Source organism: Dipteris shenzhenensis, chromosome 14 (genome assembly GCF_047967505.1).
Source record: "Dipteris shenzhenensis isolate YYH24624 ecotype China chromosome 14, Dip_SZ_1.0, whole genome shotgun sequence".
Lineage (NCBI taxonomy): Eukaryota > Viridiplantae > Streptophyta > Polypodiopsida > Gleicheniales > Dipteridaceae > Dipteris > Dipteris shenzhenensis.
This window is the reverse complement of record NC_141609.1, coordinates 4110811-4137872: the sequence shown is the minus strand read 5'-3', so window position 1 is coordinate 4137872 and position 27062 is coordinate 4110811. Positions and strand designations below refer to the sequence as shown.

At 39.5% G+C, this 27062-nt stretch overlaps 1 protein-coding gene across 1 annotated transcript; it reads left to right on the top strand.

Annotated features, from left to right (window-relative positions):
• Positions 1 to 23606: 23606 nt before the first annotated feature.
• On the top strand, positions 23607 to 26824 carry LOC147894084 (uncharacterized). The gene is made up of 2 exons (XM_087384886.1): positions 23607 to 24611; positions 24782 to 26824. The coding sequence occupies exons 1-2, from the start codon at positions 23898 to 23900 to the stop codon at positions 26477 to 26479; spliced, it is 2412 nt and encodes an 803-aa protein (XP_087241012.1). The 5' UTR covers positions 23607 to 23897; the 3' UTR covers positions 26480 to 26824.
• The last annotated feature ends 238 nt before the right edge of the window (positions 26825 to 27062 follow it).

Genomic DNA, 27062 nt, shown 5'->3' with positions numbered 1-27062 from the left:
CAAAACCTGCAAGAAACACGTAATAGCAGGTTGATGTCATGGACACAATTATTCCAAAAAGTCAGGTGCAGCACCATTGAGGAATCGGAAGGAATGGATTGGTACGTGGGCAGTCTCCCATTGTTAACGAAAGGCTTTTGATTAAAGTGGCATGCTCTATGTCTCTCATAAACGAAGGTCTGATGAGCTTGCGGTCGCATCGTTAAAACTGACAGTTATAAAGGGACTTCGTTATGAATTTGTCCTGCAAAATCTATCTTCCAAAGATTTGCAGTTTCCCAGAATAAATGATAGCACAGTACGCCCATCTTCATGAGGATGAAGTGCAGGTGCCAATTGATGGGCATCCAACTGAGCTTTACAAAATTTGACGAAATCCAGTTTTCAGGTCACGCGTTGCAAATTTAAGGCGTCCTTTCATTGTATTCAAACTTCAAAGTGTACATGAAAGTTAATGAAGGAGCCGCCTGGTTTGTTCACTTGACGAAGAGATCGTGGAGTTCACAGCACCTAGTGCTCAAACGAGTCTAAAGATTTTTGTTAGGGGCTTATGTTATGGAGGGAAAAAAGGAGTATTTTGGATGTTTTTCCTTTGGAAGAGCCTAGTCTTGATGTTTTTGGCTCATGCATGACACAAAGATTCAAGGGAAATTGAGAGCGGGCTCTAAGGAAATGTGATATCAATAGTAGAGAAATGTCAAAAGTCTAGAGCATGGGGTGTTTTTCTCTCTATTTCCCGTGGTCCATTTGCATAGCATAACTAAAACAAGTTGCATCACCCGTCTATGATAGGTTAGAGACCCATTGCGTTGAGTCTCAAGGTATGATCAATAAAAAAATTTTCAAGTTTCATGTAAACCAATTTACTCAGCAAATGCAATTCAATTTATTAGGCGAGCTCTATGTAGATCTATTGTATCTTTTTGAATTTGTTGTCTTTGCTCTATACTCAACAAACACAATTCAACTTATTAGGGGAGCTCTATGTGGAGAGGCTTTAGGAATTTCTTTTGTATCATTGTGTTCTTTTGGACATCGTTGTGATGAGGACTCTCTCTCTCTCTCTCTCTCTCTCTTTATCTATATATATATATATATATATATTCATTTCTCTCATAGCATACATACACGCAAGCATGTGTGCACATATGTGATACACAAATGTATGTTTATGTGCATACACACACATATATGCATATGTATATAGCAAGTGCATCCCTCCTCTCCCAAGGTGAGAACACACACACATACACACACACACACACACACACACATATATATATATAGAGAAGCTCCTTTTTTGAATGGACCAATCATGTAGCGATCGGAGGAATTGGCCATCTTTTGTGTCAGTGTCTGGGGCCATCCCTCATATTGGGAATCCTCCCCTCTCCAAGCCTCTATCTAAGAGCTTCTTCTTTGTAAAACATGGTAGGCTCTTCTCCTCCAAGCTGCCACGTGTCCTCATCTTATTGCTTAATAGCAGTAGTGTGAAACCTTCAACCAACGCATTGACCCTTCTACGAGTGATCAAGGGTTGTGATTGAATAAATCGTTCTTCCATGGTTGAGTCACATTGTCCCTTCTACGAATTGAGGGTCGTGATTGGGGAAATGCAATATGTAATTGCCAAACAAACACCCTTATATAAATTTAGGGCCATGTTTGACTTCTGCAATATGCGATTGGGAAACAAGGAGGGAAAATACGAACTTGGAGGGATGTTGTATAGTCTCAGCCTTCTTCTCTTATACAATCTTTTGCTATAGTCGTAACCTTCTACTCTTATACAATCTTCTGTCCTTCATTAGTAGAAAAACGTTTCAAACACAACTCAGCTCGGTTGCCTTGCTATGACTAGTTGTGGATACCATTGGCTAGGATGAAAAAACTCTAGAAACATCTCACCTTAGAATGGACAAAGCAACACATTCATAATTCTATGAGTGATTGAGGATGCATTCTAATGTGATAAGCCACTATCAAGATATTAATCGCTCTAGCTAGTCGTCATGATCCAATTGTTTTATATTCTTGTCGTGCAAACTGTGGGATGAATGGAGCTTTGGCAACAAGCAGCATGATAATTGCCATGTTGGCCAGTGGAGTTGGTAGAAGATCCTGTTATCAAGCTACTATCAATTGCTCCAATTTTGATCGTGATGATTTGATTGTTATATAAATTTGAGGAAGTTAAGACACAAATCACTACTATTGTGCAAATTCTTATGGATGGTATAGAACTCTAGCAAGTAGTGTAATGATGCTTGGCAAAAGGGACACGAAGTTCTATAGCATGACGAGTTTGCACAAAAAGCCTTTGATGTGCATCAACCTTAAAGCCTCAATGATGCAATGGAAGGAAGGTAGCTTTGGTCGTGTACTTTAATGCAACATGATTGGATGACTCTCAAATGTGAACGTGGATGTATCTTGGAAGACCATTTGCACGCTGACATTGAAGTTAAGAATTAACTTTCATACCTAGGATTGGTGTAGGAATGCCATACAAAATTGGAATTTGGTGCCTGTATAATCAAAGGAGTAAGGTAGATTGTCAAGAAATCCATGCTTTATACTCCAATGACGTTATAGTAATAAGGTTGTGTATACAAAGAATTCAGTTGCACCAGAGTCTCTTGGTGCATAATAGTAGTGTGAATCCTTCTTCTTTTGAGAAGCACATTGACCCTTCTACGAGTGATTGAGGGTCATGATTATAGAAATCATTCTTCCATGGACGAGTAACATTGAACCTTCTATGAAGTGAGGGTCATGATTGAGGAAATACAATATGCGATTCGTAAACAAGCACCCTCATGAAGTCGTTCTTTTGTAAGGCTGACTTCTGCATTATAACAAGGAGAGAAAATATGAACCTTGAAGGGACATTATATAGTCCCACCCTTTTTCTCTCATATAGGCTTTTACTTCTACTCTTATACAAAATTTCACCATTCGTTGGTAGGAAAACATTTTAGACACAAATCAGCTCGATTGCCTTTCTATGCTCAGTTGTGGATACAATAGCATGTTCACCCTTGTATGAGTGATTGAGGGAGATTTCTAATGTGATAATACATTATCAATATTCTTTGGTTATGGCTATCATGATCCAATTGTTCTTTAACTCCTCGAAAGTTAAGCTACAAATCGTTCCTATCATGCAAACTGTGGGATGAACTGAACTCTAGCAAGCAAGACAACAATCACCGCACTAACCAATGGAGCTTGTAGAAGTTGAGATCTTGCTATCAATCTTATATCAATCACTCCAATTGTGATGGTGATGATTCGATTGTTCTACAAATCTTAAAAAGTTAAGCTACACACTGCTATTGTGCAAATTTTAATGGATGGAACAAAACTCTAGCACAAATAGCATTATGATGCTTGGCAAAAGGGGCCCAAAATTCCATAGCATGGCAAGAGATTGCATGAAAGTCTTTGATGTCCATTAGCTTGAAAGCCTCAATGATGCAATGATAGGAAGGTTGCTTTGGCTATGAATTCATCGTTCGCAGATGATTACGGGATCCAAAGTTGAAGAAGATGAAGTCACATGTGCTAAATGAGTTACTCAAGGACATACCACAACTCATAGATCCAAATGAACTCCATTATGCTTGTGATTCGGCAGGTATCAGTCACCAAGGGTATGAGGCCATTTTTCAAATTGTGAAAAGAAGATTATTAGAAGAGGGCATATCAAATGCATTTCTTCCCCATCCTTTCAGTACAAAGCTATCTCGATAGCACAACAATGAGTGTGTGAGGACTTTCATTGGCGAATATTCTCACATTGTTGATACGATGGTGTTTAAATAGAAAAAGGAATCTCTGTGACTTGAATACGATGTGTTTAATAACATATTTGTTGATTTGATCTAGCTGCAATGTGCAATGGTCAAATTTTACATGATGACCTAAACCCTAAACCCTAAACCCTAAATCCCTAAAACCCTAAACACCAATAAACCGGTTTAGGGTTTTGGGTTCAGGTTTTAGAAAAAAAAGAAAAGGTGTGTAGCAGTGAAGTGTGAGTGATTGGCCAGCTACAACAGCAAATCGGTAGCTACGGAAGCAAAAAATGAAAAATATGGAATTTTTGAGGGTCAATTACGTGCTTAAAACTGTGTCTAAAAAACTGTGTGAAGAATGTGCTTGTGAAGTGTGCAACGGTGCTTAAAGTGCTAAGAATACATGAGTAAGGTAGAATACTCAAGTACTAAGAAACAACAATGTAAGTACTATGGATTTTATGGTTAGTAGTATAAGTTGCATGGCAAGTACTATAGATTTTATGGTTAGTAGTATTAACTACATGGCGATTGTAAGGTCAAACTTGCAATGCAACATTTGATATGAAATTCGTTGGCATTCAAGTTTTTCAATCAATTAAAAAAAACCAAAACACTTGCCTGGGGCACCTCCCTTCCATGAGAGATGTATCATCAATGTCCACAATTTCATCAAAAGCAGTCATGGTGTTTGTACCAATAGTTTTGAAGAATCTATGCTAGAAAGGATCAAGAAGCATACAAATTGATGGTTGGAAGGAGGGAGAACCTCACCTGTAATTTTCTCGAAGACATTTCTTAGATCGTATTTGTGCCATCTAATTCACACCACCATGCTTCCATGCAGTTCATCTAAAAAAATGTTCTAGCTTGCCTAATTCAATAATCGAGCATTGCCTCTTTTTGCAATAATTACTTCAACCTCATTGCAACTGCCTCATGAATTTTTCTTGTAACTTTAATATATGACTTTGAATCACATCAAATGAGCAAGTCAAAGTTGTATGCCTTGATATGTTACAATTGTCTACTTATGATTTTCTTTAGCGCCCAAGCTATCATACAATTTTGAAGCAATAGTCTCTTCTCATATGCGACTTAGCAAATAATATATATACATATATACATATCTCCTAAATGTTTTGTACGATTAATTTATGTCGGTGGAGTACAAAAATCTTTAGAAGTAAGAAGATTTTCAAAAAATCACTTCACCATTTTAACATTCAGTGAACATATAAATAAGTGTTTGGAAAGTCAAAGATGGACACTATTGGAAGGTATTGATGCATAGTGGTGCTAAAGTGGTGTGAATGAGATTATGTATGAGCATAGTCCCCTGGCACCATGCACGAGAGAGAGAGAGAGAGAGAGAGAGAGAGAGAGGGACAGAGAGAGAGATCTTCTGTGTCAATAGTCTTCTTCTATATTTCAAAAAGGTCGATGTATGAGTAGTGAATAGCATGTTGTCTTGAATGTATCCATAGAGTTTTTAAAATATAATAGGATATAAAAGAAACTAAGATATATGTGTTAAATTCTACATATATACAATTTAATTTCTCACACATGTGTATGCACTCCCCCACACATGCATCCGCACACACACGCACACGCACATGCACACACACATGCACACGCACATGCACACATGCACACATGCAAGCATGCGTGCACATATACACACGTGCACGAGTGAGCGTGCGTGCATGCACACACACTCACTCACACATTGTAATGTTGCTTCAATCACCCACAAACAATGCTATAGCTTGAGTTGGGTTTCTCTGTTTCTAATAGTTCTTAAAAAATTTGCGCTACAATAATAGCATTAAAATTGTACCTCAAAAAGAGAACACTACCCGAATGCAATTGTAAAACAAAACTTCTCCCTTAATGAAACACTCTTTAAAAGACTACCTTGACAGTTTTGTGAAATGTAAACATTCGTACTTAAATAAATATTGAATACAACGAATAGCATGTGTATGTATTGATTAACATGCGGTCTTAAATGTAAGCATGGAGTTCGTACGATAAAATAGGATAGAACTGGAAATAAGATATATATTTGTCAATTTCTACATACATACATTTTGATCCCCCCCTTCTCTCTCTCTCTCTCTCTCTCTCTCTCTCTCTCACACACACACACACACACACACACACACACACACATGTGTGTGTGTGTGTGTGTGTGTGTTCTACATATAGAATGTGCCTTGTAGTGAGTGCAAAAAGACCCTTCCTTGCACTCTTAGGTATATACATGCTACTTTGTCTCTATGTGTATATAGATACATGTGTGTGTGTACACATACACATAAATAAATAAAGACGCATACACACATATGTAATGTATGGTGGATGATAAAAATTTAGAATGTAAAGAATGGTGTTTCCTTTGAAGAGACATTGTTACAAAAGAAGAGGGAAACATGGTATCAAACTCACACGTGAAAAACCATGCACACAGATCTAAATTGTAATCCATTTTGTTTTGGATGAAGTTATAAATTCTAAAATGTTGAAAACGTTGAAGAGACAATTCCTGATGTCATGATGTCCTCGATTCGTGAACAACAAGGTCATGAATCGTGATGCCTTTGTACAATGAAACACCTATTCGACCAAATAGGCAACTAAGTGCCCCTCAAGTTCAACTATTGCTATTGCACAGCCATGAGAGGAGGGCCTTCCACCTATTCGACCAAACAAGCAACTAAGTGCCCCTCAAGTTCAACTATTGCTATTGCACATCATATAAAGTACATAGATGAGTGATGAATTCATCTAATGAGATGAATGACAAGGCCAAGGCCTTCATCCCATGTAGCTAAACGAGGGACTAAGACCTATCTTCTTCAGTTTTACTACAAAGTAGCTAAAGTCCAGATATGATATTTGTGAGCATAAAAGAGAAATCATTGCAATGAATAACCAATATTTGGGCACCTTTTGGAGTGAAATCGATTCTTGTGGTGGTAGAGCGATGAGAGATGACATAGAGACATTAACCAAAACTATCGTCATGGTGAGGATTGTTTGCATTTAGAATGGTATGAAGGCCAAGGTTTGGTCACTTGTGACAAAAAGCGTATGTTACAAGTGGATCTTGGAGAGGAATAAGGTGCTTTGTGTGCACCGAGGTGGCAACATTTAAAGTCAGTTTGAATAGATTGATAGCTATACACAGGTGCACACATGTAAACATTGACATATGCACACACAAATATAGCAACACCATATGTATGATTACATAGACACACTCATATATATCTAAAGAATCAAGACATGCACATTGTGTGTGTGTGTGTGTGTATAGATAGATGGATGGATACACACACACACACACACATAGAGAGAGAGATCAATACAAGAGATGATGGAATGTGTTTCACATTTCGTACATCTCAATAGGAGAAGTATATTGCTTTCAGCATGTAGTTTTTAATAGGAGAAGTATATTGCTTTCAGCATGTAGTTAGAAAAAGAGAAATGTTACTATGAATCATTTATGTGGTTTCTATGATGGTCACTTATGGAAGCAAGAAACAAGAAATAATATCCATCAAGTTGTGGGAAAACATTGCTATGAAGTTGGCTGCATGTCATTTTTGTCGATTTCCTTAAGAGATAGGATAGGGTACCCATCTCTATATCCATTGTTCTTTTGTGCTCCTATTCATCAGTCACTTGGACCCACGAATCATTTCTATAGTTTCTATCATGGTCACTTATGGAAGCAAGAAACAAGAAATAATATCCATCAGGTTGTTGTGAAGTTGGCCGCATGTCATTGTCGCCTTTAGAAGAACCAGTTGAGATTTTGAAAGTCTTATTGCATGGTGATGATGCTAGAAGAAAATCATTTAAGAAAAACATAAGGGATTATAATAGTATAATGGAATTGGGTGTCCAAATCGATGGAATCTTTTCTGGGGTTAGAGGTACACACAACTTTTGAGTTCATGGTAGTGTGTATCATCAGGTAAGGATTTTATTACCAAATGAGATAAACGGGAGGTTTTACATTTTGCATATTTATATCTATATGACACGCAGCATGAGCTACAAAAATGTCTTAATGGAATGCCTAGTTTGGATCTAAGCATTTTGGAATCGTTACAAGCAATGATGCATGCATGCAATCCATACACCAGTTCATTGGTAGCTATTGGGGAAATGCTAAGAAGAAATACACATCAGTCTTGAAGATGGTTGTTTGTGAGAGGTCATGCAACATCTAGACAATACTTTGCTCCATAGCTAGTGAGGTTGTTGCTATCATGTCGGGACAAGGTGGTGACCCTGATGTTGGCAATCGAGACATTCAAATTTTAAGCTACAATGGACATATTGGAAGATATCTAATTTGCATCGATCATACATGCCACTCATGTATTTCTTTTCTTTGCTTGAGGGGAGGATGATCGGCATGTGTCCATCCCTTACATTGATCTCCTTCACCAACATAGTTCCATGGGATACAGAGACAGAAGTGTGTTACATAAAGATAGTACGATGCATATAATTTGCAGGCAAGGTTTGATATAAATGCATGCCTTTAGCATGGGAAAATCTTACTACAACAATACATTGTTGATGCCTATAGTAGTATGGAGGAATCTAGATTAATATGGATATGCGATAAGTGGGCATCATTGTGTGTTGAAGTTTATAAAGGATTGACGGACATGTTAATACAATTGATGGGGCACTTAATGTATTTGGCAAGGCTGTTGGGAGTGGAGTTGTATTGCATAATTTTTCAAAAGGGAGGGCTACGATACATCTCAATTATACCAGAATACTATGGCCATGGTACTAAAAAGGGTAAACCGGATTTGTTTATATTGTTTACTTGCAATCCAAAATGGCTTGAAATATCCAAAGGATTGGATTGCAGACATCTTTACCAAACCACTCAATAAAGAGCTTTTCGAGAAGCACTGACAAGCCCTACACAAAAAGCACAAGACCACTCAAATTTGACCACCTGTATGTTTTATGAAAAGGACAAGGATCTGATGAAATCAATAACAAAGGATCATTTGTTTGGTAAAGTAGCTAGGTATGTGCCCATGATATGAGTTTTAAAATAGAGGTTTGCCACACTCACAATTATTATAGATTTTGGAAGGTGTCTTCAAACCTCTGGATGTTGGTCACTATGATTGGTCGGTATGATAGAGCTTCCTGATATAACATTGTCTCTCGAGTGTATGACATTGAGGGAGTGTAATGTTCATGGCATCTATGTTGCACTATATCCCTTTGTTGCTTGCATGATTGATGGCAAATATAGTCGTCATAACCCAAGTGCCTTCTCTTAATGTACTATAGTCGATAAATGTAGTTGTCATTGTCCATGTGCCTTCTCTCAATGTACTATAGTGGGTAATGATGATTATCCTATTTACATGGTTTGGATGATGGCAGAAAGATATGAGTAAAACATGTTGTGGTAGACAATTTTTGGATTGTGCCATTTAATCCTTTTTTTTCCATGAAATATAAGGCACTAAAGTTGTTGCACCATCACAACAGTTAAGGATTTATATAGAATTGTATATAAATGTCATAATAGAGCAACAATTAGGACACAAATGATAAATCATGGAGAAGGGGAAGGTGAATTGCACAACCCAAATGATGGTGTCATTGATGACATCGCACAATACTCGGATGTGCATTATGTGTCTGTGTCGGTAGCGTGTTGGTGGATTTATGAATATGCCATGCATGATGAAAAAGCTAATGCCCAAGGTTGTAATTTCATCTTCCCATGTTGAATAGTGTAATTTTTGTGATGACAATGATTTGTGAAACATATTCGAGAGGGAACAAACTTGAAAAACAACTCTCACAGTATGGCTCTATGGAATGAATTACAATCTAATGCAAACAATCTCTTGTATGGTGACTTTCCAAGACAATGGATTTGGAACAAGAATAATAAGATGTGGAATTGAAGAAAGTTGGGCAATACCATTGGTTGAATGTACAATGTTCTCCATCTACCTGGCAAGCAATATTTCATGCTTATTGACTTTGATTGCTCTTGTTTTGGGCACGCTTGGACCAAGAACTCCCACTATGTGTGCATTTTTTAAAGGACTTCTTGCCTTTAACTTACATATTTTGCATCTTTGCAACTAATACACTTCCACATAGTTTTCCCCAACTTCTTTCCTACAATCCTTCTCTTGGATCAATATCAATTCATTTGACTTGATAGTTCTTCCTCTAGCAATTTTGCCTCCCTTAGGCTGTACCTCTAGCAATCATGGCCACCTTGAGGCCTTCAAAGTGTGGGGTAGGTTACAAATTATGTGATCTATGAGTTCAAATCTTTCATATAACAAACAGTTTAAATCCTGCTATCTTTAAGCTTTTTCATGTTTTGTAAATGATTCACGAAAGTATCCCCATTAAGATTGGCCACTTGCATCTTTAGATTGAGCAAGTCGCTAAAGTTTTGCCCTCATAGAATTTGATGGATTTAGGATTCAACTTATCATAGGTATCTTTATTCATGTGTGGTGCATTATGTGCTAGTACATACATGCATTCTTCGGTCAACTAATGACCACAACCTCCATCCCACAAATGGATTGTTTATCCAAGAGCCCTAGATTTGGATGATGTTCCTATTGAAGAACAAGATGCAATGTCCTAATATCTATAATTAGCATCATTTTGATGATAACGTATGCAGTTGGGTAACATAGAATTAGAAACATAATGCTTGATGCATTGATAATCAATGTCTTAAATTTACAATCATGCCACTTGCTTAAAAATAAACTTTGAGCAATGAATTGCAAAGAGTAATTTTGAGCATGACACTTTGATGTGGGAAGTTTACAATCACACAAGTTGCTTAAAAGTAGCTTTTGAGCAATGCACTTCATAGAGTGAGTTTTGGGCAATGACAATTGATGTGTGAAATCTACAATCAGCCCACTACTTAAAACGAGCTCTTGAGAAATTTGCACTAAATAAAGCAATTTTTGCTCTTTAATTTGGTTCAAACAGATCACAAATTGAATAAAAGGGCTAAAAGTTGTAGCCTTTCAAAAATTGCCTCTTTCATAGTGAAAATATGCATGTTCAAATTCACAATTATTGCAAATAAAAAAGTCCAAAACTCAAAAATATTGAGGTTACCTTCAAATTTATCTTGAGCTTCTAGGTATAGTCAACCCTGATCTAGTCCCACGGGAGCCTTGAGTTATGCCTTGGAAACCACTTGTACTATGATGATATTGTCTTGTTGCTTCTCTTAATTATTGATGCCTTGTGGGGGATTTGTTTTACAAAAGTCTTATGTGCCTTTTGTTGTCAAACTGATGATGTGGCATGTTCGATGGTTCATGACATGGTTCTCCTATTGATGTGTTAGGGTTTCAATCACAATGGTACTTGCCACATGTCTTGAGCATGCATGAGGACTTATGTGGCCTCCAAGTCCTCAATTTCATTTTTTCTTGTATGCTCTATGCAAGTTACCTCCTCTACCACACCCTAATGGCCTAACCTAAGCAAATGTGGTTTTGTCACCCTAATGGTGAAGGGTCTTATATGTAGTATTCTTGGCAGTTTTGTTAGGGATAAGCCCTAAAAATAACTTGCATACTATCAAAATAAAAATCCATGAAACTAACTTGCATCACATATCAAATTAAAAAATCTTCTCTAACGGGCTTCCTAGTGCCTTCATAATCCTACATGTCCTCTCCACTATCAATGCCAATGCCTCAACTGGCCTCACTTCAACATGCTGCTCTAAGCTTTCTACAAAAACTTAATGAATGGTTACCTACAAGTCGTCTCCTTATTCACTATCATTGCCTCATCTGGCCTCACTTCAACATGCTTCTTTTGAGCTTCCTACTCACGTTACATCATTACTTGCTTCTTTTAGCCCTTGAATAGCCTTTGTTGTGGTGGTCATTGCCACTGTTGGCATCCTTCACCAAGCTCCCTCACCTTTTATATATTCTTGGAAATGATGGGCCACCTCTATATTTTCCCTTCATAATCTCTTATGAATATTTGCAGGCTCATAGGCTTATGGTACCCCATTTATTCTGCCCTTAGCCTATGATACAGTTAGATTTTTCTTTCAAATGCATGCACCCATGCTATCCTACCCATTCCTAAACCCTAGGACCTAGCATGTGTGAGTGATCATATTTTATATAACTATCAAATAGTCAAATACATAATCTATGGCTCTAGCCTCTTAGCCATTATACCTACCTAACATACCTTCTATTTTGATAATTTAATCAAGTAGCCTGATACAATCTATTTAATAAATTTTATAGCGGCATGCCCACGTAGTTGGAGATCAATTGTCCTCAATTGTTAGGTCATCATCTTGTCATGTCTTCATGATCAATATCATGCTTTATAGTCTTGTATTAAAATTCATTAGTTTAATTCCTTTCTTCATGCTATATCTAGTAAGAATTAGTATGCCTCCAAGAATCAAATAAAATGATAGCATACTATCTTTGATGCCTTAGTCTTTGGTTTGCCAAAACCAAACTCATATTCACTGTTATCACATTAGTATTAATAATTGTATCTACTTTCTCAAGCATCGGTCAGAGCTCCAAGTGAGAAAATTGGAACCCCTAGTCTTGGGTTGGGGCCAAATTTAAAGCTTACAAGATCTCAAGATCTTATTGAGTGCTCATGGATCCACTAACCCACAAGTGGGGGTCATCTACCAACCAGGAACACATGAATCACTAGGTGGTCATTAACATCTTTTCCATAGAAAGGCGACAATATCTTGTGAACACATCAAGCACCTATACTTCATGTTGGTCCTCCTCTTGCTGCACTAGTAAGACCCACCTAAATTTTCAACTTATCACTAACCCATTTGGCTTATGGAATACTAAACTAGGGTGCAATGCATTTTTCTAATCAAGAGTAGCTCTACAACTCCATAGAGTTCCAACATATCCTTGCCTCAATAAATATGATATAGAGCATTGCCCCAAACCTCTTATCTTCTAAATCTATGGTACCATCTATACCTAATTGTGAGCTCGCTTGTACTTCTAGTCCTCAATCGATTGCTTTGACTTTCTCTTGAACTTTTGGCTATTTGTTTCGAGTCTTCAATTTCTTCATATTGGACCTTGCTTCAAATTTTCTTTGATTCAACTCAAGCTTCAATTGACAAATCAAACCTTTAGCTCAAGATTTCTTTAGAATGCACAACACGTTCCATCTTCTTCATAGTTTTAGAATTCTCAATGAAGCCTTTGACAATTTAGGACTCTTAGCATCATCTTGTTGTTGCAAGAACTTCCTCATTTATCTTCTTTTGGATCCTCCATTGCCTTGAATCATCAAGTGTGTATATACCTCATGCTATCTTCATGTTGCCCCTATTTGTAGTCGCTCTATCTACCGATTCATCTCTTATTATTTCAAACCATGCTAGCCCACCTTTCCACACAAGAGCATTGTGTAAATCCATTACCATGTTCTTGTTCTATGCACAATCCTTATGATAGTATCAATTGTCTTCTCTCTACTTTACATGCCATATTCTCACATGCATCCTCCAGGAGTGATTATTTTCTTCATGTATTTCTTTTTTTTTAATCTTTCTACACAATTTTGCATAAAAATGAAAAGAGCAGGGTTGAAAATACTTCTTGATGTTGTCATTGAAGTAGGCAAGTGGATCAATGTTTGAGTTTAAAGTAGTTGCCTAGGCTTGTAGAGCCTTGCTCTATGTTGTTGATCCTCCACACCTAAGTATTCCAAGCTATCGTCGTTCTCGCTGAAATCTATTATCTCTCTAAAGGGGTCCTAAATTTCCTCCTAAAGCTATTGCAAGAAGTAGTTTAGCAAGTGTCAAATAGGATGTAAACATCTTGCTGCTGCTGGTGCATTATTCTAAAAAATGGGAATGTTTCTTGTATCTAGTGGAACTGTTTCCTGGAATCCAATGATATTTATATCAGTAGTCAGTAGGCTCCGTGAATCTAACCATTCCTCTATGTCCATCTTATCAACATTCCAAGTGTTAATGATGATATGAAATCGATGTTTGAAGATCTTAGCATCCTTTGGCATCGCTGTTGTAGAGGAATGCCTAGGCTACTAACCTACAGAGGGTGAATGACAAATCTTGTTGTTGCCAAGAAACTGTAGTATTTTCTCCAATGAATCTTTTCCATTAGTATCACTTTTCTTATCATTGATTCATCCACGTTGAAATAATCCCCTATTTATTTCCTACTCAACTAGTTCTTTATGATAACTTTGACAAGAACTTGGCCCAACATTTCTTTTATGTAAGTCTCATGTTAAATAAACTCATTCAAAAGTGGATCAATGAGGTACATTGTCATTCAATAGTGGATCAATGAGGTACCATGCCATTCACTAATGGATCAATGAGGTACCATGTCTATTCCATAAATTTTGTAATGACATGCACAATTAGCTGGAGATCAATTGTCCTCAATTGATAGGGCTTCATCTTGTCATCTCTTCATGAACAATATCATGCATTAAAATCTTGCATTAAGCTTCATTAGCTTAACTCCTTTCTCCATGCTATATCTAGAAAGTTTAGTGTGCCTCCAAGAAATTCCAAAAAGCAAATAAAAGGATAGAATATATCTCTTATGCCAAAGGTGATGCAACCCTTGTCTTCTTCCTAACCTCAATCTTTCCTACGAAACAAGATCACATTAACACATTAATGTTAATATTAATAATATCTCTTGCATTGGTCAAATATTCAAGTGACTTGCTAGGAGCCCTTAGTCTTTGGTTGGCCTAAAGCAAACTCATATTCACTATTACCATTAGTATCAATAATTGGATCTACTTTCCCATGCATTAATCAAAGCTCCAAGTTACCAAATTGGAACCCCTAGCCTTGGGTTCACCAAATTCAAAACTTACAAGATCTCAATATATTATTGAGCTTTCATGGATCCACTAATCCATAGGTAGGACTCATCTACTAAGGTTCCATGAAAACATGAATCACTCGCTTCCCAAGAACGTCTTTTTTGTAAAAAGGAGAAAATGTCTTGTGCACACATCAAACATTTATACATCGTCTTGCTCCACCTCTCGCTTCACAGTAAGTTCCATCTCAAATTTTACTACACTAACCCCTCATGCTTGGGGAATGTTGAACTAGTGCAATGACTTTTCCTAATCAAGAGTAGCTCAACAACAACCATTGCCTCAAAAAATAGAATGTTTTCCCTATGTCGAGTCTTATCTTCTAAATCCATGGTCCCATCTATAACTAATTGTGGCTGGCTTGTAATTCTAGTCCTAAATCCATTGCCTTAAACTTTCTCGTGATCTTTTGGGTTTTTGTTTCAATATTCAATTCTTTCATATTGGACCTAGTTTCAATTTTTCTTTGACTGAACTCAAGCGTCAGTTGACACAGTCAATCCTTGATCAGATGAATGCACCTATGGCCCATCTTCTTTATAAGCTGTAGAATTCTCAATCAAGCCTTTATCAATGTAGGAGTCTTAGTAGCATCCTATTTCTTAAAGTCCTTCCTCTTTTACCTTCTTTCTAAGCCTCAATTTCCTTGAAGCGTCAAGTGCGCATGTACCTCATGCTATCTTCATGTTGCCCCTATTTGTAATATCTCTATACACCCACTCATCTCTTATTATTTCAAACCACCCTAGCCAACCTTCCCATACAAGAGCATTTTGGAAATCCATTTCTGTGCTCCTGCCCTATGCACACTCCTTACAATAGTATCATTTGTCTTTGCTCCTCTCTCGACTTTGCATGGCATTTTCTCACATGCAGCCTCTAGAGTACTTATTTTCTTTATGCATTTCTATCATTTATCTTTTATTACAATCTTCACATAATACTTAAAATAGGAGGTTTGAAAGTACTTCCCCTTGTTGATTTGTTTCCCTTGTGTTGTCTTTTTTGCCTAATTGTCAATGAGATGTTGACATTTTTTCTTTACTTCAAACTAAGATGTTGTTCAATTGATAGTGACTAACTTGTAGAGGTCATAGGATCAGTTTGATCTCCTCTATGGTTTGAAGTATGAAAGTGTCTAGATCAATGATTGAGTTCAAGAAGTTGCCTAGGCTTGTAGAGCCTTGTTCTATGTTATGGACCCTCCACACCTAAGTATTCCAAGCTATCACTAAATTTTTTTCTCTCTCATCATACAACGATAAAGGGGTGCTAAATTTCCTCCTAAAGCTATTGTAAGAAGTGGTTTAGTCAAATTAGATGTAGTCATCTTGTTGCTATACACCAGGAATGTTTATTGCATCGAGTGGAACTATTTCCTAGAACCCAATGATGTAAATATCAGCAAGCTCCTCAAACCTAACTATTCTTCATGTCCTTTTTATCATTGGAAGTTCTTCAAGATTCTAAGTGCTAGCGAAGGTCTGAAACTGATATTTGAAGATCTCATCATCCTTTGCATCAATGCCATAGAGGAATGCCTTGACTGCTGTTCTACAGAGGTTGAATGATAAAGCTTAAAATATTTGTTGCCGAGCAACTGTATCATCTCTTAAAAATTTTCTTCAAGACATTTTTGCCATCAAATTACTTCTTATATCATTGCTTCATCCATGCTGAAATTGTCCCCTATTTATTATCTACTCAGCGACTTCTTTATGGATAACTTTGATAAAAAATTGGCACGACATTTCTTTTATGTAAGCCTCATCTTTAAACAAACTCATTGAATAGCAGATCTATGAGGTACCATGTCATCCACTCTTTAAAGGGCTATCATGCACTTGGTTGCTTCATGCAAGGCTTGGATCCAAAGAAAAGGATTTGCTTGATCTTGAGGCATTCACGACATTCACATCTAGAGTGGAGATCATTCCACCTACTTTCCACAATTTCTCCTCCATCCTTTCTTGTAGAAGTCAACCCAAATATAAACCACCAAATAAATCAAGCACGAACTAAAAGAATTAGGCCAGTTATTAACATAGCATGAAATGCTAGACTGGCACCCCTCCTATTGGTTGTTAGTCATGGGTCACTTACAAGTCATGTCATGCAAGCACTTTGAACTACATATTTGCTTGGCATGGAGGTGGCCTTGAAGGAAGTAGTCCTTTTCTTTGTTACTGGGTTAAATTTAAATTGGAAGGTGCAATAACAAAGATTTTGGGAAGAAGATTCTTTGCTATTATTGGGCCCCATTGATAGTTATTAGGTTTGTAGGTTCTGCCAGAAATTGGTACCAATGCCACAGAAGTAGTATATCCAAGTGACTATTCTTTACCTTGAAAGATGGCATGAGCAATGTGAAATGTGTGCATAGCTTATATCAACTAGCTACAAAGAGGGAGACATCAATTACGTTTTTTTTCTCTAGAGATATTGATGACAAAAAAAACCTACATGACACCCCTAATTGGCCATTGAGTAATGTGAGAAGCCTACGATCATTAACAAAAATGCAAGAAAAGAAGACAAATCTAAGTGAGTTATTCATCATCATTATAGCGACATTGTTTCGGCACAATGATACAAGAGTTTCTCTAAACAAGAAGGACATCTATAGGCTATGGAAAGAACACAAGTAGTACATTGAGCATACATGTGCTCGAAACAATGTAGGTCAATACACAACTGACCCTCCAAGCTAATTTAGGACAACCACTGGGATCGGTTGGTTCTAACCATTGAGATTGTTTAAGAACCAATGTATTGGTTTAGAAACTAGACTGGCAATGCTCAAAATTTAATAACCTTGGTGGCACTAGCTAGCTAGCTAGCTTGGTAGTTGTAATAGCAAGCTAATTGGACAACTAGCTTCGTGGAACAATAAGCTTGCTAGCTTTGTCTAGCCAATTGACTACTTTCCCTTGAATGGCTTTGTCTGTTTCCACATCATCACTCCATAGGCAAAGGGTCTACGCTATGCTATAGCTTGTCATGGAAAGGTCAAAGAGTCCCAAGACATTTACAATGCTCCATTGGCCCTCCAATGGGAGAAAGTTCCCATGTGTGAATGATACATGTATTTTGGCTATGGAGCAAGCATAGAAACATTATGAATGAGGGGAAGAATGTAGATATTACAAGGAAAGCAAGAATGACTTGAGACATGAAAGGGTACCACCATCCCATTGGTGGCCCTTGGGATCTAAAGCCCATGTATCCCATTTATACTACCCTTACCATATTATGCATTTAGACTTATCTTTCAAATACACCCATGCATCCTACCCATTCTTGCCCCCTAGGACATAGCATGTGTGAGTGCTGATATTTTATATAAATATCAATAGTCAAACTTTATACTCCATGGCCCTTGACCATAGCACCTCCCTAACCTACCTTCTATTTTGATACATTTCGTCATTCATCGTAATACAATCGATCTATGCCATAAATCTTGTCGTGGTAAAAAGTCCCAAATATTGGACCTTGATGTGATTTTTGAAAGCCATGGCACGAAACAATGCCTTTTATAAAGCTCCATTTTTGTGTAATTTTTAAGGGTGCATTTTAAAGCTTTAAAAAAAAAACCTTTTCCTTGGCATGGTTCTCAATTTCTTATCATTTTCTTATCGAATGGTGTGTTGATTCTAAAAATAGTATATAAATTATGTGTATTGTTCATGTTGTGACATTTTCACAATCTATGCTCATCTATTTGCAACAAGCACAACCTTTTACAAATATTGCATGATTTTGCAAGATGTATGGCCCTAAGGAATTTTATAATTAAGCCTATACTTGAGAACACCATCATTAAGCCTATACCATCATTCTTGCATCTATATAGATTCTCTCATGGGAGAGCCACATGAGTCCAAAATATGGGACCTTGATGTGATTTTTGAAAGTCATGGCACAAAGCAATGCCTTTTTCAAAGCACTATTGAGGTCCATGTTAAAAGCTTTTGAAAATTTCCCTTTCCTTATCATGTTCCTCAATTTGTTGTCATTTTCTTATTTTTTGCTATGTTTATGCTAATAATATTCCTACGGATTCTTAACAGATAAATGTTTGTATAGAATAGCCCAAGAAAACTTTAACCATAGAGTTTGGATCTTGTGACATCTTATACAATTTATCTAATCCTTCACCCTACTTGTTGCACACACAATTAATTAGAATTTTGTGAACCACATGTATCACACTTGGGAAGATCATGGAATGAGATATTGGGATGGGAGATTCTTTGCCAAGTTATATCATCCCCACTTTACAAAAGGACGATACGCATGCACACCTCTCATAAAAAATGAAACACATAAGTGAAAAATAGCTCAACTGCATGTAACACATGATTCCAATAATTTACAAGGACATACCTCAAAAATTCTCTAAAATGCCTAATTTTGCAATATTTGTGCTTGGCTTCATATATATCATGCGATCATCCATGATTCCCACAGATACATAATTATACATTTATATCTCCCTTTCACCATTACCTTAGCATTTCATACTCCATATATGTGCGCAAAAGGTTTGCAATTCTACAAAAGGAGGAGAAAAATCATTTGAGCTTTGACAATGGAATGGGATAATGAATAGTATGTCATTATTTGTGAAGGGGGAAATAGTTTATTTTTTTGGTTTCCATCCAGTAAAGTAAGAATGGCGCACACAATTTCTCTAAGAAATGGATAGGGGTAGTGCTTTTGGTAGTAGTGGGGTATCATTCACAAAATCAATTCATGCAGTCCCCTAACCAAATTATCAATCCATCACACCCTTTTCCACATTGCCAAAGAGATGGAGTTTTTAGTGCAAGAGAAGTATAAGATGGCAACGGTCCCAATGATTGATCAAAAGCTTGCATTGTGGCTAAAGAAGACATGTTAAAAGAAAAGGTGATCTCCAACTTCCAATTGGAAAATGAGTATAAATATGTATGGGACAAAGTGGCCATTTACTCAAAATTTTTAATTGAGGCAAATAAGGATCTAGCAATCAATCTCATATGGAAAAAAATATTCCATCACACCCTCATCAAATGAGATTGATTCAGAGAATGGAGAAGTAGAATAATTTAACCTTAAGTATGGTTCAAGTATGGGAAGAGAATTGACATTCACTCATATATCTTTTACTAAAACAAGATAAATCTAGGGATTCACATGATGTGCAAAGCAACAAACTCCTACACACATCAAATGCAGAAGTTTAGGGTGATGATCCACTTGTGATGATACATGTATGCACGAAATTGAAAGGAAGGGTTGTTTGTGTGCCTAGCATGGAATTTCTACTTTTCCATAAATAGTCTACTAAGCAATGACGTGCTTATCATTGAGATAAACATTTGATATGTTATAGTAGTAGAATACTATTTCCTACCACTCGCTATCCAATACTAGGGATGGATGGTGTGGTGCAATTCTAATAATTGCAACATCAGTGCTTTACATGGTTAAGAGATAAATAATAGTCCAATGAACATACACATGGTAAAGAGCGAATGCTTTACATGGCCACCAACAAAATAACAATCCAATGAACTTACACATGGGAATATTTCATAATATAGCAAAAATGGAACTTAATCACTAAAGGCTTAGAGCAAAAGTCGATTTCAATGATGACGCCTATGGTAATCACTAAAGTCTTAAAGCCAAACGCAAGTTCAATGATGGATCTATAGCAATCCAAAGTTTGAAACTCAACGAGTAGTGGGCTTTACGTGCTTTCTAATTGATGTTGTTGAGATAAGTGCTCTCCTTCATGTAATTTCTCATGAATAATGAAGCTTTATGGTCATCTCAAATCACCCTAGTATGTTTCTGTTATCAACATCCACGTATACATAAATTTCCCAAGGAGGAATGGATATACAACTTGAATGTAAAATACAAAATGGAATCTCAGCGTGTGGAAAGATAATAAGACTTTATACCATCCAAGCAAGATCTCATTTGAGCTTGTGCTAGAGCAATCTCTTTTTATCCCTTCACGTATTCTACTTACACAAGGTCCTCTTGCAGTTAATACTAACAAGTCATCCCTTAACACTTCTAATGATGTGTGTTGACTGCAAACATTCATACCAAATAAGTTCACAATGGTATCTTGCATTAGCTTTTGGCACCACGATCACGTATGTGACATACTTCATGAAACCCCCGGGGAATGAGCTGAGTATGCCTTCTTATTTGAATTATGATAATCAAATTGAGCAATCATGTGCTAATATCCGATCATGTAATGTGACCAATGCATAAAAATAGGCCCACAAATCAAATAAACCAAGGTTATGACCTATTTGGCTAGTGCAACCCTGTGGAATCATCCTTTTATTCTTTTTAGAATGGTCTTGTTTGATGAGTTTTGATTGAGGACTCTTGTAGTAGGAGAGTTATTGTTCATTGCAGCAGGTAGCCCAACTTTAGCACGCCGGCTTATGATATCCTTTCACAAGCTTATCTTGTCACTTTCTCTCGTATCTAGACTTTTGGAAAGAAGCATCAAATTAAATGTTTAGTTGAAAAGAGTATAATGAGAGAGTCAACATATCCATAATGGAAGATTGTAATAAAAGAGTGACTGTGTGTATGTATAACGAATGATTGTAATAAGATAGCGAATGTATGTACATATAACCCTTTCTATACCCCAAGTCTTGCTTACCTCTCACCTTGCATTACATGTTGAGGATAAACTTTTTAATGAAAAGGATATCTAAATTTCTTCCAATGCAAAAGTTGTGCTTAGGGATATACGATGCTTGTTAACACCAATGAGAGGTGCATTGCCATGTTTGCTAAGAGGTGGTTTTTGGTGAAGGGCTTAAAGTACATTCCCACATTGTAGTTAGAGAACTTGGAGGACCTTGCACCCTAAATGTGGAGATTTCCTTGGAAACTTGCTTTTGTAATGGAGTTGCAATACATTTAGATCTCTTTAGATTTCTAACACCTTTTAAGTAGCTAGAATTGAGCAGTTCGAGACCTCTAATTCATAAAGAGATTTGAGATTGTGAGCGGCTCCTATTTATGTGCTTAATTTTGAGAAGGGTTACAATGCCAAGTGATATATATATACATTAGAAAACTATATGCCATTTTTAATTCAAAGCTCTCCCTTGGGCCGTGGCTGTCTTGCAATGAAAACAACACATAGATGTTCAATGAAAACAACACATATATGTTCAATGTGCATATGACTGAGTATGTCCCCCCATACATTTATTTATCAATGTATGGGGGGACATAGTGGCTAAACTTTATTATATTCCTACTTGTTTTGGAACATAGAGGTTAATTAAGCTATGTTTGTCCATGGGTTGATTGATTTATTTGGATTTATTTAATGATACAGTTCAAGAATCAAGTTCACACTTTACAGGCAGTAGAAGCCTTATTACGGGTGGAGACCTGGGAACCATAATAGAACCTTTATTATCGAGTGGAGACCTTGGAACTGAAAGGAAATCGTACTGCTTATTAGTGCTGCAACTTGTGCCATTACAGATAAGGATAGCTGAGCGAAAGAAAGGTCGCGCGAGAACAGGGAAAAAGCAGCTTGTTGAGAGATTAAAGTAGAGTTAACGACGAAGGAAACGGAACGTCGCACGAATGTAGGCGAGGACCAAGGATGGGATCATGCATGCGTGGAGCACTATGAATGAAGGGATGAGTGCGCGGTGATAAATGGACTTGTGAAAACGCTCGATTGGCAGAGCGCGAAAGCAGCAAAAGGGCGACTGTGAGTTATGAGAGGCCCTTTATTACTGAGCTGAGAGCACTGCGGAGGGCAGAACGTGTGACATTTAAAGCCCCGCGGGCCCGCTCGATCGCGCTGCGGGATTCGAAGTGGCAAGTGGGGCCATCGCTGACGTGGAGCCGCTCACGCGGCCCCGTGGCTTGCAAATGGGCGTTGAGGAAGAGTTTTAAGTGAGGTCACGGAATTATAGGGGCCGATAGCGATGTGACGTGGAGAGGACGATCGAACGAGATTCGTAAGGTGCGGGTACGTAGAATCTAGAGTACTAAAAGTTGGGGGCGGGGGAGGGGCGTTCGCCCAGGTGGCGAGAGTAAAGTATGAGTGGACTGTGGAAGTTGGGCCACGGGAAGGGCGTGTGCAGAGGTGGCGGGGATGTGAAGTACAAGGTTGGGGCACGGCAGGGGCGTGTGCAGGCGTGGCACGGATGGGCTGCCACGCTGGCGGCGGGCGGTTGACGAAGCGTCAACGGCGGCACGTCCAGAGTGGAGGCCGGGGTCTAGTTCGGTGAAACCGGGGTTTCTTGATGTAGTGCAAACCGCGGTCTGGTATGGTGAAACCGCGGTTTATTGCTGTGGTAGATTTTAAAGGCGTGCTTGGCATTATGATTAGTTAATTAGTTTGGAGTGCAGGAGGTATGGTGGTGGTGTTTGGGGAGGTGAGCCACTTACACTGTGGGCTTTCTTTGATATGTAAAGATAAGATGCTGTGGGCAGAGGGCCAACAGTCAACCAGTTCAAGACTCTCATGCTAATCTTGTTTGGCCCCTCCTCTTGTTTTAGTTACTCTCTTTGCAAAGATGCCTTTGTTGTAAACAGAGTTCGTAGTGACAACAACCCTTTTTCAATTGCATTCTTGGCATTTCAATTGACAACAAAATTGCATTCTTGACACAACACTTGTGCTGCCAAAGCTGAGCATGAGAGTTTTGTGGGATGCTCTCAAGTACAATCAGCCCTGTGTTTGAGACGAATGAGGTGACAGAGAAGCTCTGTATCTTCTACTGTTTTGAGCGTTGAGAAATGGGGACTTTCCCTTGGCCTCTCTTACAGGACTGCGCTCTTTTTGCATCATCTTTCTTGCTCTGTTTGTTGTTGTTGTTGTTGTAGCTTTGTTTCAAGCAAGTACTTATCTTCTTCTTCTTCCTGTATTCCTTTGGCTCCACCATTCTTCATCCTTCTCCTACAAATTCCCCTTATCCTCTTCCTCCCTTCTTGCCTGATCTTTCAAGTTTCAACCAAGTTTCTTGTTCCTGCTTGCTTGCTCTCTTCATCCTGCTTCTTGCACTGTAGCCTTTTCTCTTGTCTCTCTGTCGAGCTTGCTCTCTCTCTCTCTCTCTCTCTCTCTGTGTAGACATGGGTTCTTGCTTCAGTCGACGTAAGAGGAGCGACGCCGCTGTCATCCACAACGCTTCCCCTCGCTCCAGCCACGATTTCGCTCCTGCCGAGCTCCTCCCCCCCCTCGCCAAAGACTCCCCGCTCGATCTCCTCCATCCCGACTCCCGCATTACCGCCAAGGACGCTCGTTCCTCCCTCAAGAAATCCAGAAGCAAAACCGCGCCTCGACCTCCCCCCGGGCCTGCCCAGGCGACCTCCCGTCTCTCCGAGGAAAAGCACGGGGCTGAGGTTTCCAGCTCACCTCCAGCGACAGCCTTTTCAGAGGTGGTTCCTGCGTGCAATTCTGCGCTGTCAGGAGAAATCAATGGTGCGCTTCCTCCACAGAGTGTGATTGATGATTCACCACTCGCAGCACACATGGCTGTCGTTACGTCCCCCTCTAGCAATCATGCACTTCCGGAGCTCTTCCACTCTACAAACGAGGCCTCCCCAGCTGAAGCTTCTCTCCTACTTGTGTCGCATCTAGTACAAGACGGACTTACTCCGTCGACGGGGATTTCCAAGGATTCAGCGAATCCCCCTGCTCAAGCTTCTATTGTATTATTTCCTGACACTGTGAACGGCCCCTTAAGGCAGAGTGATCCACCAGATGGGATTATGTCCAGCAGCTTGAGGAAACCGTCTTCCGGAGGTCACAGTGCCAGCGAAGGCTTTGCTGCCCTCAATCTCGAGGTAAGCACTCTTGAAATATGTTGTGAACTGACGGCGGTTTCAGACGTCTCAAGATTTGTGAGAATTGTAGATGCAGATATTCCGTCCAGCAGTTCGAATTCGTACTTTTCCGTTCTTGACGGCATTGTAGCAGAGAGACTTGATGGTGGTTGATGGGTTGGTGCCAACAGGTTAGGTGCAAGCACATGCTTTCCGGAGAAGCACAAGAAGCGCAAGGTGAACCTGCACCAAAGCTCAAACGGTCCCGGTCTTGCGAGCATCACATGGATGTAGACGCGAGACGTCTTCTCCGACGTAGATCCTTCCTGGGCATCGAAGTATCGGCCATTCCCGAAGCGCCTTCTGCTGAGGATTGTCGAAATTGCGACGCTGACAGCGTCTCTTCAGTAGCCCTCGAACATCCCAAGTCCCCACTTCACAAGGCAGGACCAGGTTCCGAGGGGCCTATTGCTAAGGGTCAGCGGATAGCGTGCTCCGGGGGGAACTTGGGTGGGTCGGGCACGGAGGAAAAAGCTGTTGACAGGATAATTGACGACGAAGGTGGTTCGCGGCGGGATGCTTTTGGAGAGGTAACAACCTCGAAGGCTGAACTTACAGGGCAAGGTAGGACGAAGGTGAGCTTTGCTCCGGAGCCGGGCAGGAAGTATGAGGAAAATCAGCTTTCCGCGGATTTCTTTGAAATGAAAGAGCGGTATCTGTCTTCGTTCTCGACAACTGCTGCGGCGTTGAAAGACGATCGGAGGGGACGAGAGGACGAAGAAGGCCGGAATGGGATCGCTGTTGTCAACTTTGGTATGCACAGTGACGAGGGTGGAGAAGATGAGGAGGAAGAGTTTCACGACATCACCGATGGAGTGAGTCTTGCAAGCTACGCAGACGAGCAAGCCAAGAGAGTTCGCGATCGGGTAGGCTCGCAGGATAAGCATCGCACGAGGTGGGATGCTTCTTTCGCTGCTGAGAACGATGAAGTGCGGAAGAGCTTCGCGTCGATGCACTCCAGAGCCGCGTCCATGGATTCTCTCGCACTCGAAACTACAGTTTCGAATGGATTGTGCGCCAAACAGTCAGCCCAGTCGTTCTTATCTGGACGAGACTACGGCATGGAGGAAGAAGATTGTGAGTCCGACTCGGAGACATTCGAATTCAAGCAAGCGGTTTCGGTCTTCTCGCAGGAGAACATGCGATCTTTGGGTCGATCCACTCAAACGAGGGAGCGGAAAATGTCGCAATTTCATCGCCAACAACAGCAACAGAAGATGCATCAGCAGCATCAGCTCTCACAATCTCAACGGATGCATCAGCAGCAGAAAGAATCGATGGAGCGAGGGGACTCGGGAAGGTTTCGAGAGTTGTCTGTTGTACCAACTGGCGACGCAATGCTCTTGTCCGGCTCTAATTCCGGTGAATTCCATCTGATTCCGTCATCCTTCGTTCAAAGCAACACGAATTCCATCATCAACAACTCCAAATTAGCTCATTCGCAGCGACAGCAACTGCCATCGCCAACCGAGAGCCTGCAGTCCGCCATTGTCCCTTCGCAGCAGCTACAACATCAACAATCGACTCTCTCCATCGACGACATCATCCTCCTGCTCGAGAAGGACGAACTGGACGAAGACGACCTGCTTTCCTTCCTCATCAACGCCAAAGCAGCCTCCTGCCCTGCTTCCGACGCCGCGTCCGAATCCTCCTTCGAATTCAAGGTAGTGTCGAGCGGCTCCACCCCGCATTCCACGCCGTCCACGCCCATGCTCTCGGCTGGCTCCACTCCAAGGCGCATCAGTCAGCTCAAGCCCATTGCCCTGACGCCGGAGGAGATTGCAGAGATCTGGGGCGTGTTCGAGCAGAGGCAAGCAATGGCATCGTGATGGCAAATTCATTGTGCGCTTCTCCTAGCTCAATCGCTTCGACAAGATCGAAAAGATGATGTTGCAGCTTCGTCTAAACTCCATTTTTCTGGCCTGAGTGAGCTTTGAATTACAGGTGGAGCTATGGCTATGGCGGCTTCAGGGAATGGGTGTGCAGATTAAGTTTAGGCCAAGCATGGAGACAGGGTTTTGAATGAAAAGGCTCAGCTTTGGAGCTCCCAAACCTTCTCTGTACTATATAAAAACTTAGCATACACACACACAAAACCTTTTGCATCATACACTCGAGACTCTTTGTTGATGCTCTCAAGCCTTTTGAGTCATGGTACATGAGCATGGATTTCCTTGTTTGAAGCTTCTGGGTATATATGTGCAAATGCTGCACTCCTGTATATGCAGATTGGGACGTTTTCGAGTTAAATTTCTTAGGAACAATCCTCCTCACTCGAGGGTTCAAGATGGTCCTGTAGTCTCAATATTTGGACATCCTCACCTTATAGACCAAGACCACGGCTAAGGGGTAGTATTGCAAACCCGGATTAAAAGGTGGAAGCAAAGCAGGGTCTTAGAGATAGAGGGAACA

What these genes read in the sequence shown, in the direction of transcription:
- LOC147894084 (XM_087384886.1), top strand. Translation starts at nt 23,898, where the DNA reads ATGGGTTCTTGCTTCAGTCGACGTAAGAGGAGCGACGCCGCTGTCATC. An exon ending in TTGCTGCCCTCAATCTCGAG is followed by an intron (nt 24,612 to 24,781) that starts GTAAGCACTCTT and finishes TGGTGCCAACAG; the next exon opens with GTTAGGTGCAAGCACATGCT.